We start from the raw sequence: 22682 nt of genomic DNA on the forward strand, positions 1-22682 counted from the left end.
CCTGTCTCTAAATGAAATACAAAATAGGGCTGGGGATGTGGCTCAGTGGCTGAGTGCCCCTGAGTTCAATCTCCGGTACCCTCCCCCAAAAAAAAGAAGTAGTGAAGGAGCTGGGATGGGACCCGCCGGGATGGGACGCGGTGGTAGCTCGTGCTTAACATGAGTGAGGCCCTGGGTCCCTTCACAGCATAGCAAAAAACAAAACAAAACAAAAAAACAAGAGTCTGTCTCCTGTCTCACACTCTCACCTGGACACTCTTATGTAACCTGGTCATTGAAGGAAAGGCCATTTTGGTGGTGGGCAGTGTAATGGTTCTGGGCTGGGGCGAGGCCCTGTGGAGAGGGCCTCCCTGAGTGGAGAGGCCCTGGGCTCCATCCCCAGCTCCCCCAAAACCAAACAAACAAGAGAAACACCAGGAGGAGGGGCTGGCGGCAGCGCACGGGCGAGGCTTCCCCGCCTGCCTCTGTCTGTGTCTGTCTGTGTCTGTCTGTGTCTGTCTGTGTCGGAGGCCCCTAAGCTCCAGCCACAGAACTTGCTGCCGCTCTGTTGTCGCAGAGCCACAGTCACTGGATTCTGCTGTGGCTGGAGTGTTCCTATCTGAAGCGTGGCAGTGTGACTGAGAACCAAAGTTTTAATGGTACTTAAGTTTCAACTAATTTAAATTTAAGTCACCATGTGTGGTGACCGTGTAGGACACTGTGCTTCTGGACTTCAGAACCCGGGAGAAGCTGTTGGAGTTGGGAAGATTGAGCCAAACCGTGGTTTCCCGTGTGGGAGGACCTTGGCCTCCTGGCGGGCCTCACCCCCAGTGCTTCTGGCTCGGTAGTCCATGATGGGGGCCTGAGAGTCTGTATTTCAAGCAAGTTCCCAGGTGTTAGTCAACTCTTCCGCTGTGACAAAATACCTGTGGTGGTCAACTTAAAAGACAAAAGAGGTGTTTGTCTCATAGCTTTGGTCAGCGGCTGCTCGGCACCGTTACTCCGGGCCTGTGGGGTCCGGCACATCTTGCCAGGGGCACGTGGTAGACGGTCCTGTTCTCCTCATGGCGGCTGGAAGCCCCGCGCGAGAGCAGAACGGGCTGGGGCTGGGCCCTGGTGTCCTGGATTGGGGCCCTGGTGTCCCAGGCTTGGGCGTGTCCCTCGCCTGATGGCCTTGACCCAGGCCCCGCCTCCCAGGAGCTCCGCCCCCCAGTACTGCACAGGCCCGGGACCAGCCTTTAACACAGGCCATTCCAGATTAGACCACAGTGTCCGGTGCCACCAGGTCAGCTGGCCTGGGCCACACCTGGGGAATCAGGGCAGTGGGTGCTGCCGGACCTCAGGTGGCTGGCTCAGATGTCAGTCCCATGGGCCGGACCCTCCCCCTCTGGGGGCCTGGTCGCCTGCTCCTTCCCTTTCCAGGCAGGAGGCAGGTGGGGACGGCCGGTGCCCTGTCACCCGGCTCTCTGCGGTTGAGCGCATGGTGATGAGAACCCACAGAGCACGGTGGACACAGCTGGTCTCCTGAGGGTCCTCACCAGGCTGCCCTCAGTGAGCAGGGGTCCTCGCCTTCCCCCGCCCAGGTCACCTTCCGCAACCCCGTTATTGAGAGGATCCCGCGGCTGCGGCGGCAGAAGAAGATATTCTCCAAGCAGCAAGGTGAGGTTGGCCTGGGGCGGGGAGGCGGCCCGGAAGGTCCCAGGGAGTGACGGCCCCTGGTCTTGTCTCAGGAAAGGCCTTCCAGCGTGCCAGGCAGATGAACATCGACGTCGCCACGTGGGTGCGGCTGCTTCGGAGGCTCATTCCCAACGCCGCCGCCACGGGCACCTTCAGTCCCGGGCCTTCTCCAGGGTCCGAGGCCCGAACCACAGGGTAAGGAGGCGCCCCGGGCTCCCAGCCGCCTCTCACTGCGCAGCCGCAGCCGCTGCCGGGTCCCACACACCCTCCTCCCCTCTAGCAGTGACATCTCCGTGGAGAAGCTGAACCTCGCAGCCGACTCGGACAGCTCGCCCCAGAAGAGCCTCCAGGGGCCTCTTTCCAGCCCGTCAAGCCTGGTAGGCGTCTGTCCCCTCTCCCACCAGGCCCCAGCTGCGCTGGGCATCCTGGTCCACTATCAGAGACAGCCAGGAATTTCCCTGGGCTGGCACAGCGTGTCTCTAGGAGAACTGGAGCCTGGCTTTCTATCCTTGCGTTCAGGGGCTGGGAGTGTAGCTCAGTGGCAGAGCACTTGCAAGGCCTGGGGACCATCCCCAGCCGTAAAAAAAAGGGAATGGGGAGCCCGGCTGCTTGCATTCCCCCTCATTGCTGCATGTCCTGCGCCAAGTAGCTTCGCCTCTGGGCCCTGCACAGCTCCTGTGGATGACAGAGGTCAGGATCTTGCCATGCCAGATAGGGGTCACTCACAGAAGAGTGACAGGGGAGCCTGCCAAGGTGACGGCATTGTCCTGGGTCTGGCTCTAGGTCAGAAGTTGGCAGGCACACACAGTGTGCCCAGTGTGTGCAGGGCAGGGACGCCAAGCAGCTGGCGGGGTGTGCGCAAGGCGGGTGTGGGAAAAGCCGGGACAGAGGGGTCCAGGTCAGGTGGCGCAGGTCAGGGCCAGGGGCATCCCGCCCCCCACCTGACCTCCTCTCTCCTCCGTAGAGTTCCCCCACCCAGGAAACTGTCAGCACTCCTGAGCTGCCCCCGGAAACCCAGGAGACCCCAGGCCCCGCCCTGTGCAGGTGACGCCTCTCTCCAGTCCCCACTCCCAGCCCTGCCCCCCCCCCCCCCCCCGTCCCTGTCCCCACCAGTGCCCTCTCTCCACAGCCCTCTGAGGAAGTCACCTCTGACCCTCGAGGACTTCAAGTTCCTGGCAGTACTTGGCCGGGGTCACTTTGGGAAGGTGAGTGCAGGGCAAGGATTTGGGGGCTGGGGGTCCTGTCCGGCTGGGTCCTGGGCTGGCCACTCAGGCTACCTGTGGTTCCAGGTGCTGCTTTCTGAATTCCGGTCCAGCGGGGAGCTGTTTGCCATCAAGGCTTTGAAGAAAGGGGACATTGTGGCCCGAGACGAGGTAGAGAGGTGAGAACCCTGCTCTGACCCTCTGGGGACCTCTGTCTTTTCTTCTGGGAAATGAGAGACAGAGCCATCCTGTTTGTGGAGCCGTAGTGAGAGTGACTCATAACAGCCACAGGAACTTATTACTCTTATATTTAAGATAATAGTGACAATTTAAAGAGCAGTTATTCTCTCAAGTAGTAAATACTGTTATAGTCCCTTTCTGCTGATGGCACACAGAGATCGAGCAATTTGTCAAAGTCACACGCCAGTAAGCAGCAGGTCCAGCTTTGAACCTAGGGCCTCAGCTCCGAAGCTGGTGCTACTGCACTGCCTCTGCTTTGGGGTCAGGGCCCCAGGTTAAAATCCCAGCTCTGCTGGATGTGCTTGGAGAACCTGAGTTCTCCCTTCAGTACTGCAGTCTCCTGATCTGTCAAAGGGGAATGATAACATTCTTGCAGGGTAAATGAGAGGATTCATCTGAAGTACTCTAAACAGAGCTTAATCCCTATAAACACTCAACAGAGGCACTGAGATTGTCCCCAGCTTTCCCAATAATAATAATCAGGAACTCAGCTTAGAAAGCTTTAAACAAACAAAAGAATTTATTGAGCTGGACCAGAAAAGTCCTGGGGTGAGTGCCTTCAGGCATGGCTGTATCCAGGTGCTCAGATGAGGTTTCTCAGTTCTGTGTTCCTGTGTGCGGGCTTGGCTTGCAGTCCCCTCCAGAGGGCAAAGATACCTCTGTACTCCAACAGCTTGAGATTCACCCAGCTTTAGCCTTCATTCCTTAATAATTCCAGTGGAAACCCTGGCAATCCAGTGGTAGAAGCAGAGTCCCTGTGGGGGCGCCTCAGCCACTGGGCACAGCCAGAGCCCCCTCCCAAACTAGTCTATCCCTCTCTGTACCCTCTGACCCCACAGGGACCTCAATCCAAGTCCCTTGATTAGGCTTGCCCATCCCTGAACCAATCCCTGGCCAAAGAGTTGGAGCACCCCAGTGGCCTGGGCCTTGTGCCCAGGCCTGTGGTTCCCCAAAGGAAGGTCATGGGGCAGTTACTGGGAAGACAGATGGGTTCTGGGTGCCTCTTTAGCAGATCAGGTTGTTGAGATTCAGAGATTGTAAGCAATTTATCCGAAGTGCACAGCTGTATCCGCGGTGGACTGAGGACTCCGGGGAGAGTGGGAGTTGGGGGTTGGGGATGTCCATGACCTGTGCCCCCCACCGCCTGTCCCCTCCCAGCCTGATGTGTGAGAAGCGGATCTTGGCAGCGGTGACCAGCGCGGGACACCCGTTCCTGGTGAACCTCTTCGGCTGCTTCCAGACGCCGGAGCACGTGTGCTTCGTGATGGAGTACTCCGCGGGCGGCGACCTCATGCTGCACATCCACAGCGACGTGTTCTCCGAGCCCCGAGCCGTGTGAGCCACTGCCCAGGCTCTCAGCCCGGGTGCCACCCTCCACCCCTGGGCCCTGCCTCCCCGGCCTCTGGGAGCTCTTGGGGGCTGGGGGCCCAAGGGTGCGGGTTCCAGGCTCCCAGGACCCGCCCACTCTCTCCGCAGCTTCTACTCGGCCTGCGTGGTTCTGGGGCTGCAGTTCCTCCACGAGCACAAGATCGTCTACAGGTGTGTGCTGCGGGGGCGCCTCGGCCCTGGCACAGCCAGAGCCCCCCCACACCAGCCTGTCCCTCTCTGTACCTCTGACCCCACAGGGACCTCAAGTTGGACAATTTGCTCCTGGACACTGAGGGCTACGTCAAGATCGCAGACTTTGGCCTCTGCAAAGAGGGTGAGGAGCGGAGCCTGGGGTCGGACAGGGAGGGGCGGCCGGCTGTGTGGACCACGGTGGCGGTGCTGGGCCACCCGCTGAGCTCGCCTGGCCCTGCTGCTCCAGGCATGGGCTATGGGGACCGGACCAGCACCTTCTGCGGAACCCCGGAGTTCCTGGCGCCCGAGGTGCTGACAGACACGTCCTACACCCGGGCCGTGGACTGGTGGGGGCTGGGCGTGCTGCTCTACGAGATGCTGGTCGGTGAGGTGAGGCCCCAGGGCGCCCCCACGGGGCCTGGAGTGTGCCTGTGCCCAGGGCTAGGACGCAACTCTGCCTCCGCCCCAGCTGGGTGAGGAGGACAGGTGGCTTTGCCCCTGGACCTCAGTGCCCAATCTGTGAAATGGGATACTCGCCCCTCTTCAAGCCAGTCCCTGTGGTTCGGGTGGAACTGGGTGTGGTATCCCGGAGAGGGGCCTCGTTCACCCCACCCCTGTCCCCAGTCGCCATTCCCAGGGGATGATGAGGAGGAGGTGTTTGACAGCATCGTCAACGATGAGGTCCGCTACCCGCGCTTCCTGTCTGCGGAGGCCATCGGCATCATGCGGAGGGTGAGGACTCCCAGGCAGGGACGTCCCAGACAGGGGCTCTGGGTCAGGGGCCCTGGGTCAGGGGCTCTGGGTCAGGGGCTCTGGGTCAGGGCCTCGGTGGGAGACAGACCTGACGCAGCTTTGCACCTGCAGCTGCTGCGGAGGAATCCAGAGCGGAGGTTGGGGTCCAGTGAGCGAGATGCAGAGGACGTGAAGAAGCAGCCATTCTTCAGGGTGAGACCCCAGGAGCCAGTCGCCCTTCCCACCCCGGGGGCCCGTAGCCACGGGCTGTGTCCTCCCTTCCCCTCCCACACGCCCCGTGGAGGCCCAGTCACTCCTTCTGGCCTGGTGGGCCATGTCCCGGGTGAGCCAGTTCCCCCTGCCCCAGCCTCACCCCTCTTCTTCCACCTTGTGCCGACCCCACAAACCCAGGACCGGCCTCTCAGCCACGCCTGCCCTGAGCCTCCCATCCTGACCTCCCTCTCCTGCCTTCCCAGACACTGGGCTGGGAAGCCCTGCTGGCCCGGCGCCTGCCCCCACCCTTCGTGCCCACGCTGTCGGGGCGCACGGATGTCAGCAACTTCGACGAGGAGTTCACCGGCGAGGCCCCCACGCTGAGCCCACCCCGCGACGCGCGGCCCCTCACTGCCGCTGAGCAGGCAGCCTTCCAGGACTTCGACTTCGTGGCCAGCGGCTGCTAGCCCATCCCCGCCCCTGCCCCGAGCTCTTAGTTTTTAAAAAGGCCTCCGGGGTCTGCCCCAGCCCTGCATCCTGGCCCTTCTTGTGCGCCGAGAGGGGGTTGGGGGATGGACATGCTTGGAGGTAGGGCCAGGTGATGGGGCAGATCGGTGGGGGTTCATTTGAAGAGGGTCGGGGGAGGGTGGGACTCAGGGCTGTTGTGGTGGAAGGAGTGGTGAGCTGCGATGGGAGGGGGGTCAGGGTCTGTTGGAGGCTTTGGGAGTTCGAGGCCATGATGGTGCATGGCTTGGGCTGTTTGGGAGGAGCTCAGGATCTAATGAACAGAATCTGTCTTGGCGGCCGCAGTGACTGAAAGTGTCCCCCAAACACTCTTGCTCTAGTCACTGCGGAGCTGGGGCCCTGGCGTTGAGCGCATGCTCCTGTGGCTTTGGCTCTGGATTCCCAGCTGGACAACTGAGCGTCAGGTGTCTGCGCCCTCGCGTGGCAAGCCTCGGAACTGCACCGGTCTCGAGGCGCACACGGATCCTCTGCCGCCCCCACGCGGCCCCAGTGTGTGCTGCAGCCCCGACGGGACAAAACTCTGGTTCCTCAAAGGCGCTGCGCTGAGCACTTTGGATGGCTTAGCCTTCGGGCGCACTCAGAAGTGGCTGAGACCACTCTGCCGGGAACTGCGCAGAGAGCTGGCCTCCCAGGCGCTCCGGGTTAGGCCCAACTCCGCGGGGCCGCCCTTGGCGCCAGCCCTTGAAGGCAGAAGGCGAAGCACTTGGCGCAGCACGGCCTGGCGCAGCAGGATGTACACCCAGGGGTCCAGGATCTGGTTCCAGGAAGCAAGGCGCACGGCCAGAAATAGCGGCCGCTGCAGCGAGCTGGAGTTCCAGCCCCCGATGGCCAGCATCACCAACACCTGCGGGGAAAGCTGGTGTGAGCTGTGCGATGGGTGGCGGGAGGGTGAGGCTGGGGTGGGTGGGGCATGGCTGGAAGGAGGTTGGGGGAGGGGCAGAGTGTCATGGGGACCTTAAATGGTTATCTATGTGGGAAAGAGCTGTGGAAGGAGGGGTGCAGAAGCAAAGGCCTCCAGAAGTGGGGGCGTCGGCCAGAAGGGATACAAGGGCCAAGTCTCCCCAAGCACACAGGAGAAAGGGAAGCCACGAAAGAGGGAGGAGGCGGCTAGGGGAGAGGGGCTTGGGGGCTGGTGTAGGTCGGGGCGGCTCACACAGACCCCTGGAAGGACCAAGAGTACGGGGCTGGGAGAACGGACGCCAACGAGAAGGCAAAGGGTCGCCTTCCTGGCAGGTGGGGTCTTAAAGGGGTGGAGCCTTGGCTGGGTGAGGGTCTATAGGGATAGAGAAGAGTGGGCGGGGCCGGGGAAGGCATGTGACTTGAGGGGCTCTTGTGCCCCTCACCAGCAGCGGGCTCCAGCAGATGCACGACACCATCATGATGCCCACGAGCTGGCCCACCATCTCCACGTCGTGGGCGCGGGTTCTGCGTGCTGAGCCTCCGCCCCGGGAACTGCGGAGGGCTGGGGAGGCTGAAGCGATGGATGAGGCAGATGAGGCGGAGGCCGAGCGGAGGCCTCGTGACCCCCAGCGTCGGCTGCTATCTGGGCGGGAGGCCTGGGGAAAACGTCCGGAGTGGCGGCGCCAGCGGGCGCGCAGCAGGGCCAGGCCGCTGAGCGTGTTGCACACTAGCGCAGCGAGTAGCGCAGCCAGGCCGAGGCCTGCGAAGAGGCCGGCAAGCAGCGCCTGGCGCCAGCCGCCGGGTGGCCCGAGGCCAATAAAACACCAGGTACCAGGGTACTGAAGCTCATAGTGACCCACGCGTGCTAGCGGGAGCAGCGCCACCGCCAAGGCCACAGCGGCCAATGCGGCCAGCGCAAAGCGCGCGCGGGCCACCGAGACGCGCGCGGCATGGAGCAGAGGCCAGGTGACACCCACACAGCGCTCCACTGCCATGCCGCAGCCCAGCAGGAGCGGGCACAGGCCGAAGAAGACCATGCAACCACCCAGGAAGTGGCAGGCCCCACCGGCCGGTGCGCGCCCCGCAGCATACAGGCGCAGCACTAGTGCGCCCGGGATCACGTGGCCCGCCAGGTCGATGGCCAGCAGACTAGCGACGAACAACAGGAAGGTGGCGGCCGAGCGGCGGCGCCGCAGGCGGCCTGCGGCCTGAGCCAGCAGCGCCAGTGCCAGCACGTTGGACACTGCACCCAGCGTCATGGAGAAGATGGGCAGCGCTGGTGATCCGCCGGTACCACCCAAGGGCGGCACCGCCGACACGTTGGGGATCCCGGGCGCCGAGCACGTGGTAGCCTCGCCGGCCAGGCTCTGGTTAAGGGGCCCGCAAAGACTCATGTCAGGCGCCAGGAGGGCTGGGTAGAGGAGATGAAGGCAAGTGAGGCTGGAGGGACACCGTGGGAGACCGCGGATTGACTGTCCCATCTCACCAGAACACATCTGATCCCAAGGCCCTTTTGCCTGTGGCAACTCCAGATGACCCTAGCTGTTCTGATGCCCCTCACTAGCCCATCTCTTGCTCCTCCTTCCACTCTGCCGCCTCCTTCCCATATGCCCACCACTCTAAGGCTGCCCTGGACCAGCCCCCCGGGTCTCTGCCCCACTTCTGCACCCCAGAGATCCACCTCTGACCCCCATTTCCCATTTTTACAGCACAGCAAACTCCTGGTCCAGGACCCCATCTGGGACACCTATTTCTGACCCCAGGGACAGGCTCCTCCAAGGTGCCCGCACTGACCTTCACCATGTCACCTTCACTTCAGTCCCATCCTTGATGTCCCCAGCTCCAACTTCACTATCACAGACATCCCCGTCCCCATGGACCCATCTCTGACTCCCATGGCACTGTCTCTGTCCCCATAACCCTCCCCCCACAGCCCCATCTCTTGTCTGTGGACCATCTCTGTGTCTCACAGCCTGGTCCCATTTTTTGCTTTGATGGCACTGTATCTTTATAGTCATGTCTTTGTCCCCACAGTCCCATCTCTGGCTTCCTTGGCACTCTCCCAGAACCTCGTCTCTGGGCCCTGTGGTCATATCTGTGCCCATGGCCAACTCGGTCCTCCACGGTGGTCTCTGGGCTCCACTGCTGTCTCACCCGAGCACCATCCCTGACCACCACCTCACCTGGAGGCCCACGATCCCACACTGCCCACGACCCCTCCCTGTCCCAGAGACCTCAGGGAGACCCACATCCTGCCTCCCTCTCCCCCTCCCACTCCACCACACCCTGGTGGTGGGGGGTAAAAGGCCGGATTTCACCCTGGGCCAGAGGGAAAGGTGGATGGACAGAGAGTAAGACCCAAGGACAGACACACAGGGACTGAGATCCAGGGAACACAGCAGTATCAACCAAAATAGCCAAGGTCCCATCCTCATTCCCAAACCCAACCCTGAACCCAGCCTTCTTACCCAGCGCTGGGACACTGGGTCCCCATGGCCCACCGCTCAGGCCCGGCTGCCCACGCCCGCTGCGCCTGGCTCTCTGGGCGGCCGCTCCCTCCCTCCCTCTTCCTGGGGCGGCTCCTCGCCTCCACCCGCAGCCCTGCTGGCCTCCAGGGACCGCTCCACCCCTTGTACGCCTGCTGGGGGCCTGGAGTGGCAGAGACCCCCAGTCTGTCCTCCTGGCAATGGGTGGAGACCACTGGGGGCCCCAGCTCCTCCTCTATGAGGAGGCAGGCTCCCGAGAGTCGGCCTGGTCTCCTGTGACCCCCTCCTCCCAGTGGGGCGGGAGCAGCCCCTTTCCCCCCGGGCTCGGGCCTCTTGCCTGCCTCATTAATAAAGCGGATAAAATCTAAACACTGGAAAATATGAGCGTCGCCCAGGGCAAACTGGGCGGGCTGCAGGGGTGGTGCTGTCTCCACCAGGTTTGAGGGTTGGGGGGCTGATCTAACATGTGGTGGGGGGCAGCAACTATTCCCTGACCTGCCAGAACCTTTGTGGGCATCAAGATGGGTGGTTGTGGTCAGTGCCTTGGACAGACTGGCTTGGGTCAGGCCCAGCCTGGTCAGGGGACCCGCCCACTATTTACACAGGGGCTTAAGCCCAGGCCAGGGCGGCGGGGAGTCACACCCTGGGAGACAGGGAGGAGGCTGAGGGCCCAGGGGAGCCAGGAAGCCTGGAGATGAGGCCAGCCTCTGCACCCTGCTTTAGGGTGAGTTGAGCACATGTGGGACCCCCAAGGCACGAAGACGCACCCTGGACAGACTGCGGCCTCACCTCGTGCCCTGAGATGGGCACCCCTGGGGGCCCACCACACAGCCTCACCCTGAGACCCAGCCCCCCTGCAGCACCCTCCTGGAGGACTGAGGGGAAGGGAGGGAGGGGCAGGACCCCGGCCAGAGCTGGAGAGAGGGGAGAGGACTGGAGGGGAGCTGCGTCATAGGTCCCTGCGGTTATGTATGGGGGCGTTGAGATGCCGCAGGAAAGTCTGACCCCCTGTGACACCAGCCACTTTCCTTGACACCTCAAAACACAGCCCCCTGAAATGACCTTTCCAACACACCCCTTAGCGTCGAGGACCTGAGACTCTGCGAGAGTCCCTGTCAGGCCAGGCCATGGGAAGACACTCCCTAGCAATACGAGGACCCACAGGCACATGCCAAGACGCAAGGAGGGGCACCCCTGGAAACGGTGAGGCCACCTCCCAGCTCCTACTCCAACAGCTCGGCCAGACACCCCCACCCATACCGTGCACCTGCAGTCCTGCTCAACATGGTCACCAACCATCAACACGGACAGAAACCAAGACCAGCCACACCCCTCCCCCTGGAGCTGTCCCCTGGCACTGCCTCACCAAGAGTCCTCAAATGCCCGGGGACATCTTAAGGCCGTGCCTCTGCCTGCCCTGTGGCTCCTTCCCCACCCCCTTCGCACCTCCGCTCACCCCCAAACATTCCTGCGGAGACCTCTGGCCCCGCTCCCCTCCTTCAACCCTCTCCCTTCTCTCCAGGTCTGGCCAGGGTCCCGCCCTCCCCTTCCTTGATCCCCTCAATCCTCTGGGATGAAGTGGGTTGTCAAAACAAGCCACGGGTTTATGTCCGTGGGAGGGGTCACGTGCCATGGGCCTGCGGACCCTGCGCGTCCAGGCTCAACACTGGCTTGGGAGATGCGGGCGGGGGCCAGGAGCTGAGCCCCTAGTAGGCCAGGAATCTCCGCACTGCCTGGAAGCCTGGTGGCTGGAGGCCAGGAGCCTCGTCAGGGCAGTGGGAGGGGGCGGCGGCCCGGCCAGCTCCTAATTCAATTTGGAGCCCGGGGAAGATAGATTTCAGCTGCTGTGCTCTTCCCTAACAGGCCCACCTCCCCCCCACCCGAGGCCACCAGGTCCAATAGCAGATAGATTCTTTATGTTCCAGACGCGAATTCAGATACAAAGTCCCTCCCTCCCGCTGTGGTTTGGGGCCTGGACGTGAGGGTGTGGGGAGGTGGGGGTTCACAGCAGACTCTTCAAATGCGGAGGTAACAGAATCCAGGTTGAGGGGCTCCTCTCAGAAGGGAGGGTATTATTGCATTTGCTGGCAGTGGGGGGTGCCCCCCTTCTGCATTCCCTGCAGCAGGAACCTGGAGAGGTCACAGCCCCCAGAGAGGACCTGAGGCCCCAGAGACCCTGGGACCAGTCTGGCAGCCATGGTGGGGACTGCTGGGGGCAGGGGCAGCCGCCCAATTGGGCCATCCCTCCTACGCACCTGGCCCGGCTGAGGTAGATGGGGAACCGGACAGGGAGGCTGGGGACCCCAGCCAGGCTGGGAAGCAGGGAGAGTGGTGGTACCGATTGGCTTGGGGCCGGGGCAGGCCCCACCTCTGCTCCGCATTGTCCTTGGGTTGCTGAGCTACTGCCCCAGGCTGGGAACTCGGGCCCAGGCCCTGGTGTCCTTCTGGGGATCCCTCCAGGCTGGGCCCAGGTGATCACATGAGGTCCAGTGGAGTCCTAGTAGCGGCCAACCTTAGCGTCCCCAATGGCACCCCACACGTCAAAGACGAACTCATCCGGGAAGGCAAAGTCACCAAGCCGTTCATCCAGGGCCTCGGCCAGCTCGTCTGGGTTCCTTTTGTCCTTCCCCAGCTCAACCATGGTGGCAGCTGTGTGGGGGAGGAGATGAGGTGGAGGCACAGATGGTTCGAGAAGCCCCCTCCCCAAGACCCTCCCAGGCCGGGGCCCTCCCGACCCAGCCGCTTACCCAGCTCCGTGTCTCTGATTCCCATGTAGCTCTCCAGCAAGTCATCCACCTTTTCAATGGCCTTCTCCTCGAAGGCGGAGGGCTGGGGGGAGCAGGGACAGGGACGTCATCATAACAGGAACTGTCACGGTACTTATTTAGTGCCTTTATTAAGTGCCCTTTTCAGGGCTTCACATATCTTTTCACCCATGACATTTGCTATTATGACTCCCATTTCACAGTGGGGAAACCGAGGCCCACTTGTGTGGGTTCCCGGAGTTCAGGGGGGGCAGGAGCGGATGTGAATCCAGGCAGGCTGCCCAGAGTCCCCTCACCAACCCGACATGAAGGGCAGGGGCTGGAGCTGGGTAGCTCACTCACCAGATCCTCCACTGTGGCAGGGCCCCGGGATCGGAGCCGGAGGGTGCCTCGACCTGTGCCCAGCTGTGGGCCGGAGCCGGGGCGGCCCCCCCCTGAACGCTGGCTGATCATGTCTGTGGGAGGCAGGGAAGAGGCGAGGGGGCGGAGGGGAGATGGAGTTCAGCAGGCCCTGGCCAGAGACCAGCCTTCGGGCCTCAGCGAACCCCCTCCCCACCTTCTCCAAGCTTCTCCAGGACCCCGAGGTCGGGGGCCAGAGCCCAGGCCTGGAGAAAGCGAGGAGACCAGAGGGGGCCACTGCTCCTCCCCGAGGAATAGAGAGGGGATGGGAACTGGCCTCTGAGTACTGTCCCCACGGCCTGGGGGTGGGGGCCATAGCTGCCGGCCACAGACCGGCCGTCTGCGCAGGGAAAGGCTTCAGAGTCCTCCCCCCGCCCCAGGGGCCTGGGGCCCATTCCTGGGAGTTAGTGAAGCCAGATGGAGAAGTGGGGGTGCGGGCACAGGGCAGCCAAGCCTGGCTTCTCAGGGCTGGGGGCGCTTGGCTGGGCTAATGGTTCCTGAAAGCGGGGTGTGGGGGCAACTTCCTCCTACCCCCACCCCCACCCCCGCCCCTGCTCCCAGGCCGGGCGGGGAGCCAGCGCGCCCTCCTGGGGCGGGGCGGAGCTTCCCGCCTTCCCCTGCAGCCAGCCAGGCACGGCCGCCATCTGCTGGTGGCTCCAGGCACTGCAGGCGGAGGGGGCCGAGAGCAGGGTCAGGGCGGGCGGGGGGGCGGGGGGGCAGGAGGCAGCCCCTCACCAAAGGCCTTGCGAGGCTCCGTGAGCTTCAGGGTGAAGGTGCGGCCTCGGGGGAGCTCCTTGAGTAGCCGGGCCACCTCGTAGTGCCGGCAGCCCAGCAGGCTCTGCCCATTAATGGCCTCGATCATGTCGCCCACACTGATGAGCTGCATGTGGTCGATGACGCTGCCCTCCTTGATGCGCTGGGAAGGAGAGGGGTCATCAGCCCTGGCGGTTCTACCTGGGGCCCATGGCCTGCCCTGGGCCCAGGACTTGGTGCCCCGACCACCCAGGCACCTTGATGAAGGCATAGCCAGCGCCGTTGTCTGTGATGGTGAGCCCCAGAGCGTCCTCCGACTTGAACACTTCCACCTCCTTGCGCTGCCCCTTGACGTGAGCAAAGATGAAGTCCTCCAGCCCGATCTGGCCCCCCAGGAGCTTGTCCATGTCCACCTTGTGGGTGTTGAGGGTGCAGAACATCACCTGCAGGGTGGGAGATGCTCGTCCCTGGCTTCCCTCCCCGGGCCCCTTTGCTAACACCTGGGGGGGGGGAGGGCGGGGGCTGGCAAAGGGCTAGGGGTCTCCACCCCAGGGCCTGGGCGCCCTCTGAGCTCTAGGACATCTGTCCTAACAAAGACTCAGTGAGTGCCTGGGGAGTGAATCAAGGGGCAGACCCCCTCCTCCCTGCCTGGGGCCACTTACTGCCCAGCCCACCTGTCTCCTTGCCTGCCTCTCTTCTGCCCCCACAGCCCCGGGGGCACAGACCTGGAAAGGCCTGACGGGAGTGTGGCTTCCACCAGTGACCCCGGCTCCCCACCATCGAGGGGGACACCACCTCTGCACCCACAGCGGTGGCACCTGAGCCCCGGCTCACCGCTGGGGACCCTGGCGCCCTGCCCGGCCCTCCACAGGTACCTCGGCGGCTGGCAGCCGGAAGGCCTCCGCGATCTTGCCGTATAGCTCTTTGACGTTGGTGAAGCCCTCGATGCGGCCCGTGGGGCTGCCGTGGGCCAGCTGGGTGTGGAACACGAGGCGGGGCCGCAGGGCTGGGGGTGGGGGGGGCAAGCCCATTTGGGGCCCCCCTGCCCCACCTCCGCCCAGGGGCCCCGGCTCCCCCACGCCCAGCCCGCCACGGCCGGGCTCAGCCTCCTCATTTTCCACCAGGGGTGGTGCCTTTTTCCGCCGCCCCAGTCCCAGCGGCATGAGCAGGGAGAAGTGGGGGTACACCCAGGAGATCTGCAGACGGGAGGCAGGGCTCAGGGGCCGGCAGGACTCGGGTGACCCCCCCACGAGTACCACCCGTACACCGACAAGTGACGATGGTGTGCACTTGCCCCTCAGTATCGTGGGGACTGGTTCCAGGACCCCTCCATGACATCCAGCCCCTTGGATGCTCAAGTCCGGGATATAAAATGGAGTTTATTTGCACAGGCCCATCCTTCCATATCTTATTTTTAACTATTTATTTTTATATTTATGGTGCTGGGGATGGGACACAGGGCCCTGTGCCTGCCAGGTGCCTGCTCTACTGCTGAGCGACACCCCAGCCTCTCCCGAGACTTTCAATCAACTGTAGATGACTTAAAATACCTTACAAGAAACCAATGCTATAAAAATCATTGTTACAGCTGGGTGTGGTGACACACGCCTGTAATTCCAGCAGTTTAGGAGGCTGAAGCAGAAGGATTGAAAGTTCAAGGCCAGCCTCAGCAATTTAGTGAGGCCCTAAGCAACTTAAGGAGAGGAAATTAAAAAAGGTGAGGCTGTGGCTCAGTGGTCAAGCACTCCTGGGTTCAATCTCTGGTTCCAAAAAAAAGTTGTTACATTATATATACATATGTTTTTGGTACCAGGACTTGAACTAAGGGGCACTCCACCACTGAGCCAATCCCCAGCCCTATTTTGTGTTTTATTTAGACACAGGGTCTCACTGAGTTGCTTAGTGCCTTGCTAAATTGCTGAGGCTGGCCTTGAACTCCTGCCTCAGCCTCCAGAGCCACTGGGATGACAGGTGTGTGACACGGCACCTGGCAGTTTGTTGCATTATATTATTTAGGGAATAAGTTAGAGTCTGTGTCCAGTTGTTCAGTATAGACGCCAACTTTTTCCCCAGGTATTCCATCCACTATTGGTGGAATCGGTGGACGTAGAACCCACAGACACGGCCGAGCGACTCTTCAGAACACAGATGAGTCTGGGTCGGAATTCTCGACTTGGTGTTGAACTGTACAGAAGTAACCCCAGCTAGTATCTACCACGACTCTGTGCAACTGCCTGCGACCTCATCCTCACCCCACACTACAACGAAGAGACCACATCATGTGATAATCACGTCCATTTAACAGATGAGGAGAACGGAGGCTGGAAACGAGGCCTTCCTTCATCTTCCTATCAGTCACAGTCATCAATGAGGTGTGCAAAAAGTTGGGGTCTCCCCCATCAAAGCACACAGGCAGATGGCACTTACTGATCCTCCTGGGATGGGACAGGCACAGGACTGCCTCTGGCCAATGAGTTATAAGAGGAAGCAATATGTGACATTCTGAGCTGGAGCATTTAATTCATGGGGTCATCAGCCTCGGGCAGGGTGATCGGCCACATGTGATATGGTGGCAACTCTGTGAGCCAGGCTCTGGGAGACTACAATAAATACAACCTCTTGCTGAGCTCCAGTGGATGCACAGCAAGAACAAAACCTAAACCTTGGTTGGTCCAACCACTAATATTTGGGGGATGTTTGTTATGGCAGCAAAACCTGTCCCGATGGACTTATGGTCATGTGATGCATGACATTTCAGTGGACAAAGAAACACATATACAATAGTGGTCCCTCAAGATTAGATCACCCAGGGGCATCATAGTCTGTGTAAGTGAAACCGATGTTTGCCCAATGACAGAATTGCCTAATGATGTGTGTCTCAGGAAGTATCCTCACTGTTAAGTGGATATGACTATCTTCTTCTTTATTCTTCCTGTTTCTTTCTCTCTTTCTCCCTCCCTTTAAGGAAACATTTGGAGGGGGTACTTAGTACATTCCACTTATCATTTTAATAAGACCAGGGCAGGAACACCAGGGCAGTTCTACAGGTTGTCTATTGGGCAAAAGTACTAAACCAAGGTATCAGGCAGGACTGAGTTTCGGTCTGCCTTCTGTCTGCCAAACTACATACCTGGTGTGGCGGTGTCTGCCAGGAGAAAGGCGGGTCTTTTTCCCATTCACATTCGGGAGCTACTTAAGCTAGCTGGGGCTCTGATCATACTCCTCAGAAAACACGTCTAGAGCCGGCCAGTGTGGGAACACCTACTGTCAGTTCTAATATGCTAATTGCACAATGACAGACTTGCCTAATGAGGAGGGTCTCAGGAAGTATCCTCACTGTTACGTGGACATGACTGTATGCCGGGCATGGACATGTCTGTAATCCCAGTGACACGGGAGACTGAGGCACGAGGATCGGGTCGCAAATTTGAGTCCAAATCTCAGCAACTTAGTGACGCTAAGTGGCCCTAATAGTTTTAGGAAGACAATAACTCAAGACTGATTCTGAGCACAAGGTCGAGGAGGGCCTCTGAGCAAGTGAAGGTGAACGTGAGGGACAGGAGGAAGCCCCCTGCGAAGATCTGCGGCAAGAATGTTCAGGAACTGGTGCAAAGGCCCAGAGGTGGGGACGTGCTTGGCCTGTGTGGGGAATGGGGAGGAGGCCTGTGTGGGTCAGCGTAGGGGAGGGGAGGGCAGAGAGGTGACAGGGCACACAACACACAGGGCCTCTGGATCTCAGGAGATGGGAGGGGTCTGAGCCACAGAGTAAGTGGGAGAAGGTGAGAGGAGAAGAGGTGACCCCGTGCAGCCCCCGCCTGGTCATTTGGGGCAGGGCTCAGGTTTCACTTTTTTGTTTGTTTTGTGGTTCTGGGGACTGAACCCAGGGGCGCTCTACCACTGAGCTGCATTCCAGCCCTTTCTATTTTAGTTTTGACATTTTTTAAATTAATTTTTTTATTTATATTTGACAGTGGGATGCATTACAATTCTTATTACGCACACAGAGCACCACTTTTCATTTTTCTGGTTGTATACAAGTACATTCACACCAATTCGTGTCTTCATACATGGACTCTGGATAGTAATGTCCAACACATTCCACCATCATTTCTAATCCCATATCTAGTTTCTAACTTTTTAAGATTTTCTTAATTGTGGATAAACACGATGCCTTTATTTTATTGACTTATTTTGATGTGGTGCTGAGGATCGAACCGAGTGCCTCACATGTAGGAGGCAAGCGCTCTACTGCTGAGCTTCAGCCCCAGCCCTTTTAATTTTGATTTTGAGACAGGATCTAGCTAAATTGCCCAGGCTGACATTGAACTTGCAATCCTCCTGCCTCAGCCTCCCAGGTCACCGGGATTACAGGCCAGTGCCACCGCATGCAGCTAGATTTTACTTTTAAGTCCCATGTCCAAAGTCGCAGAGCCAAGAGGCACCTGCAGTCTGACTCCCAAACCCAAGTTCACGACCGTGAATCTGTCCCCCGAGCAGCTCCACCTCCCTGGGCCGCGGCTGCTGATCCTCAAGGGGAACGTCCTACCCACCTCATGGGTCGGTGCCCGTCTGCTGCCCTGGGAGGGACTCTCGGGAGCCCGGCTGGTGCCACTCCCTGTCCACCCTTGCTCAGGCGCTCCCCAGCCCCTGGCCGCACCCTCACTCACCCACACCACAGGCTGCCTCCTGGGGCCTCTGGTCTGCCCTCGCCCAGCAGAGCCTTGTCAAGACAGCAGCCAAATGACCTGTGAAACAGATGTCACCTCACACCCATCCTCTGCCACCCTTCCCAGGCCTCCGATCTCACGTCCCGTGGCCCACAGACCTGTCACCCCCTCCCTCCCTCCGACACAGTCCAGCCTTGGCCCTCCACTGGCCGCTCCCCGGCCCCTTGCTGGCAGTTTGCCTGGCACATCTCCCTCAGCCTCCCCGTGGGTCTGTTTGCACCCCCCTGAGGACCAGGGCGCACACACCTTCCCAGACACTTCCTGGGCCTCGGGACTGGCCTTGGTGAACTGCCTGCTTATGCCTTGGCCCCCTCCCCTTTAATGCACGGTCTGTTTAAACTGTGTGGCCTAGTTCTGTTCTTATTGATTTGGGGGAACTCTTTTTTTATTATTTATTGTTTAGTTGTAGTTTGACACGACACCTTTATTTCACTTATTTTTATGTGGTGCTGAGGATTGAACCCAGGGCCTTGCCCGTGCGAGGCGAGCGCTCTACCCCTGAGCCCCAGCCCCAGCCCGGGGGGAACTCTTTATAGACTCTGGATACCAGTCTTTTATTCTCCCCTCATTTCTCGTCCACAACAGCCATCACAGAGTCCAGCACACAGTAGGCACTCACTAAATATTTGACCAAAAAAAAAAATCTCAATGAATAAAACAGTACTGCGCCCTCATGTTATTTCCGAAAACTTAATGATGAGAAAGAAAGGAAGGAAAAAGGAAAGGAATGGAGAAAAAAGTAAAAAAAACCACCCTTCACCAATTGTCATCATCACTACCCCGATCCATCTGCTGGAAGGTAGGATGCTGAGAACATGTGTCTGGCACCTGGCTTCCCCTCTCACTAGCTGTGTGATTTGGGGCAAGTAGCTTAACCTCTCTGAGCTATAAGGAAACTATGCATGTGCTTGGAACAGTTCTTGGCACATAATAAAGGTCTATAAATATTGATGATTATTAAACAATTTCCATCAATACCGTCCTTCAGTCAGTCACCAAGACCAATCTCCAGGATCCCCACTTCCCAAGTGTCACACACCCTTCCCAACCTCCTGACTCTTTCTGACCACACCACAGCCCTGGGGTCGGCCAGCCCGGTGTCCTATGCAAGGGGAGCACTGGTGGAGAGGGAAACGGGGCCATTAGAGGCATCCTGGTCTGGATTCAAATCCCACCCCTGCCACTTACCAGCCACGCGGCCGTGGGTAAGTCACTTCACTTCATGGGGCCTCAGTTTCCTCACCTGAAAAACGGGCAGAATTCCTGTCTCTGGGAGTGCTTCTAGGAATCCGCGCGTGTGCTCGCACGTGACCTTCTGGCACTTTGTTCTGCCACCTAGGGAAGCTGGGATCGCTGGCGGAGCCTCACGCGAGCTGGGCAAGCATTCCACCCCGGAGCTGGACCCCAGCCACTGCTGTCCTTCCTACTGTTCAAAGGCTTTCCCTCCTCTGCCCAGGGTAACACCCCTGTCCTCTGTGTCTGCTGAGGCTTACTCGCAGCACCTCCTCCAGGCAGCCTTCCTGGCTTGCTCTAGCCTGCTGGACCAGCCTCTATGGTCCAGTCGGTTCAGGCCTGCGGACTTAATTACATGCTGCCCTGACACAACTGCTGTCCTCCAGCATCAGGCTGTTATTTAACTTTGTGTCTCTATTTTAAAACGTAAACCAGATGACATTGCTCCTCTGCCTCAGATCTTACAACAGGATCCCACCTTACAGGGGGAAAAGAGCACACACAACAAACCCGCCACCCGGACCCACAGACGCCCGCAGAGTCACCCCTCTGACTCCATCCTCTGCCCAGGTAGGAGAATCACAAGTTCAAGGCCAACCTTAGCAACTTAATGTAGACTCCAGCTCAAAATCAAAAAACAAAAAGGGTGTGCAGGTGTGGCTCAGGGGTAGAGCACCCCTGGGTTCCATCCCACTGCCACCGAAAAAGCCACCTTCTTAGAGCACACCCCCAGCCCACAGCTACTCTCTATGATGCCACTCCTTCATGTTTTATTCATAGCACTTAAGCAAGACCTGAAGTGATCTCCTCTATGTTCTTGTTAACTTGTCTGTTGCCTGTTCTGCCTCCACTAGAGGGCCCCTCCCCGAAAGCAGGATTTTCGTGGTGCTCACCATAGGTATCCTTTGGAGCCAACCTCAGTGCCTAACACACAGTAGGTGTTCAATAAATACTTGTAAGGGCTGGGGATCTAGCTCCGAGGTACAGCACTTGCCTCGTATGTGCGAGGTTCTGGCTTCCATCCCAGCACTGCCAGAAAAGCCCCCCAAACCTTAGGATGAATGAACGTGTGTCTTATAGCCTCACCTAACTGCCTGGGCCCCACCCTCACGTGCCTGCTGTGAGCCAGGTAGTTCCCACAACACCAATTACCCATGAAGAGGAGCTTTTGGGCATCAAACAGGTTGAGCGAAATTCCAGCACACCCCCACCCTCTCTGGGAAGGCCCTGAAACTTAGCAACTAGACCACCCAGAAGCAAAGTGAGGGGAGCAGGAAGTAGGGAAGGGGTTCCCAGGAGCCCATGTGAGCTGGTGGGGGGGCACACCACACCCTGGCTCCCCCCTCCAGCAGAGTATTGCTTTGGAGAGGAGGAAGGCAGGAGGCCTCTGATTCATTCTTGAAAAACCGGCCCCTGAGTGGTTCCGGGGAAACCGCCCACTGCCCAGTCCTGGCGCAGGCTGCCCAGAGGCCAGGAGGCCTTGCATGCCCGGGACTCCAGCATCTTGGCTCCCTGCCCATTTCCTTGGACGCTGGTCTCTCTCAGGACCCCCAGGTACTCAGGCCTTTCCTTTGCAGCCCAGGGGAGAAGGGACACGAGCCAGCTTCTTGTTTGAGTGCTGGTGTCTGGAGAGCTCTGGGAGCTCTGGGTGGGCAGAAAGCGTAGACTAGCAGGTGTAGCCCAGATGTGAGTGTGGGGTGGGGCTGAGCTCAGGAGCTGGTCACGAACACCTAAGCCCTGGAGTCACTGGGCATCTGGTCTAGTGGACGAGACTCTAGTTCTGGACCCTAAGGCACGGTTGGGAGACCCAGATCTGCCACTTACTAGCTGTGTGACCTTGGGCACATCACTCCACCTCTCTGGGCATGAAACTGCACCTCTGAAAGAAGTTGAAAGCCCCTCCCATGAGGTGTTTGGATTCAGTGATCCGCAAGTAAATGGCTGACAAGGAAGTCTCAGAAACGCTGGCCAGGGTGAGTTTCATCATCATCATCACCATCATCACCCAGACCTCGGTCCTCGCCGCGTCCCCCCAGCTTTGGAACGGTATCCCGGGAAGAGTCAGAAATACCGACCCCCCGCCTGTCTACACCAGAACCAGACGATCCAGCTAAGCAAAGAATGGCAAGGGCACGGCGGGAGACCCCAGTCCAGCGGCGGGAGGCGCTGTCCCCTGCCACCAGCCGGAAGGGAGTTGTCCCGCTGCGAAGGGGTCTGGGGCATCCCCGCGCCCAGTTTCGACCTCCAGCTGCGTCCACGCAGCCGGCCCCGCCTCGCACGACCTGCTGGATCCTCGCGGGTCCGCGACCCCAGGGTCGGCGCTGCACCCCACCCCCGACGGGGCGGCGGCACCTGGCGGGCGGGGGACACTCACCTGAGCGCGCCGTCGCCCTGCGCGTGCCTGGCTCGGCCCTCCGCAAACTCCGGCCCGGGCCTCTCCGGCGGCCGCGGCGAGGGGGCGGGGCCGGCGCCCAGAGGCAGCCAATCGGAGGCGCCTCCCTGCGTCCGCGGCCAATCCGCGCTGCCCCGCTTTGGGTGGACCCGACGGAAACATTCCAGGGGGATCCCTCCGCCTCTCCCGGCTCTTCCCGAACCCCCTGCGCGGCGGCGTAGTGGACCATCCCGCCCCGCCTAAGCCGCGGCGGGCTGTACTACTGCAGGGCAGCGGAGGGGGGAGCTGCGACTGGGCTCCGGCCAATCGCCGGGGAGAAAGGAGACAAGCGGCCAATAAAAAGCTGGGACCCCTGCACCGCGTGCTGTCGGCGGAGTGTTAGTCTGGGGAGCCCCTGGCGTTAAGGCGCGGGGGACTGGCCGTGGGAGTCAGGTGACCCAGGCCGAGTTTCGGGGAGAGGACCCAAACTCCAGAAAAGCAGACCCTCGAGGAGGCCGGGGGAGGTGACAGCCCCCAACCCAGTTTCCCGCCCGGCTTTCTCTGCCCCAGCCCTGCCATCCTGCAAGCGAATGAAAAGATGCATTCATCCCCGGCGGGCGGACGATGGACAGAGAAGAATAGGGAGGGTCCCGAGTGTCCCTGCTTCTTGGGGTGTACAATGGACAAAGGCAGTCATTCATTCATTCATTCGTTCAGTCAGTCGTCAAATATTTAATGCGCCCCCTCCTCCGTGCCAGGCCGTGGTCTACCTCCACAGACAGATCAATGAACGGCTGAACGTGCTCCCAGTGGAGGGAACAGCCTGAGCAAAAAGGTGCAGGCCAGGGAGAGGACCACACTAGGAAAGGCCAAGAAAGGCAGAATGGAACAGAAGACAAAGCAAGTTTTCTTTTGGTTAG

At 60.0% G+C, this 22682-nt stretch overlaps 3 protein-coding genes across 13 annotated transcripts in view; 1 reads left to right on the plus strand and 2 right to left on the minus strand.

The window, feature by feature from the left end:
- The window catches only part of Pkn1 (protein kinase N1), a 24757-nt gene extending 18627 nt beyond the window's left edge, over positions 1–6130 (plus strand). For 5 of the 8 annotated variants that reach the window (XM_040290358.2, XM_040290359.2, XM_013363315.3 and 2 more), the window contains 13 exons: positions 1563–1638; positions 1710–1851; positions 1937–2033; positions 2621–2700; positions 2786–2861; positions 2946–3037; positions 4257–4433; positions 4575–4637; positions 4724–4800; positions 4906–5048; positions 5283–5390; positions 5523–5603; positions 5867–6130. In XM_040290358.2, the coding sequence (XP_040146292.2) occupies positions 1563–1638; positions 1710–1851; positions 1937–2033; positions 2621–2700; positions 2786–2861; positions 2946–3037; positions 4257–4433; positions 4575–4637; positions 4724–4800; positions 4906–5048; positions 5283–5390; positions 5523–5603; positions 5867–6070 (1416 nt within the window). In that variant the 3' untranslated portion in view covers positions 6071–6130. The remainder of the gene's footprint in view (positions 1–1562; positions 1639–1709; positions 1852–1936; positions 2034–2620; positions 2701–2785; positions 2862–2945; positions 3038–4256; positions 4434–4574; positions 4638–4723; positions 4801–4905; positions 5049–5282; positions 5391–5522; positions 5604–5866) is intronic. The other 3 variants (XM_005336254.4, XM_021733916.3, XM_021733918.3) reach the window with 1 other exon arrangement.
- Positions 3591–11290, minus strand: Ptger1 (prostaglandin E receptor 1). Of its 2 annotated transcripts, XM_078037463.1 has the most exons (3): positions 9497–11290; positions 7472–8439; positions 3591–6972 (listed from the first exon to the last, which is right to left on the minus strand). In XM_078037463.1, exons 2-3 carry the CDS (start codon positions 8420–8422, stop codon positions 6706–6708), a joined length of 1218 nt encoding a protein of 405 aa, XP_077893589.1. In that variant the 5' UTR covers positions 8423–8439; positions 9497–11290; the 3' UTR covers positions 3591–6705. The 2 variants fall into 2 exon arrangements, with proteins under 2 accessions (XP_077893589.1, XP_005336305.2); XM_005336248.5 differs by having other exon boundaries at positions 7472–11290.
- Positions 11291–11413: 123 nt separating this feature from the next.
- Positions 11414–21893, minus strand: Gipc1 (GIPC PDZ domain containing family member 1). 3 transcript variants are annotated; one of them, XM_005336256.5, is made up of 9 exons: positions 21766–21893; positions 19347–19401; positions 18099–18176; positions 14307–14627; positions 13689–13874; positions 13414–13594; positions 12622–12734; positions 12262–12343; positions 11414–12163 (listed from the first exon to the last, which is right to left on the minus strand). In XM_005336256.5, the coding sequence occupies exons 4-9, from the start codon at positions 14592–14594 to the stop codon at positions 12012–12014; spliced, it is 1002 nt and encodes a 333-aa protein (XP_005336313.1). In that variant the 5' UTR covers positions 14595–14627; positions 18099–18176; positions 19347–19401; positions 21766–21893; the 3' UTR covers positions 11414–12011. The 3 variants fall into 3 exon arrangements, with proteins under 3 accessions (XP_005336313.1, XP_077893626.1, XP_013218802.1); XM_078037500.1 differs by lacking the exon at positions 19347–19401 and having other exon boundaries at positions 21766–21816; XM_013363348.4 differs by lacking the exons at positions 18099–18176; positions 19347–19401 and having other exon boundaries at positions 21766–21873.
- Between the last annotated feature and the right edge of the window lie 789 nt (positions 21894–22682).

The sequence above is a fragment of the Ictidomys tridecemlineatus genome, chromosome 2 (assembly GCF_052094955.1).
Source record: "Ictidomys tridecemlineatus isolate mIctTri1 chromosome 2, mIctTri1.hap1, whole genome shotgun sequence".
Lineage (NCBI taxonomy): Eukaryota > Metazoa > Chordata > Mammalia > Rodentia > Sciuridae > Ictidomys > Ictidomys tridecemlineatus.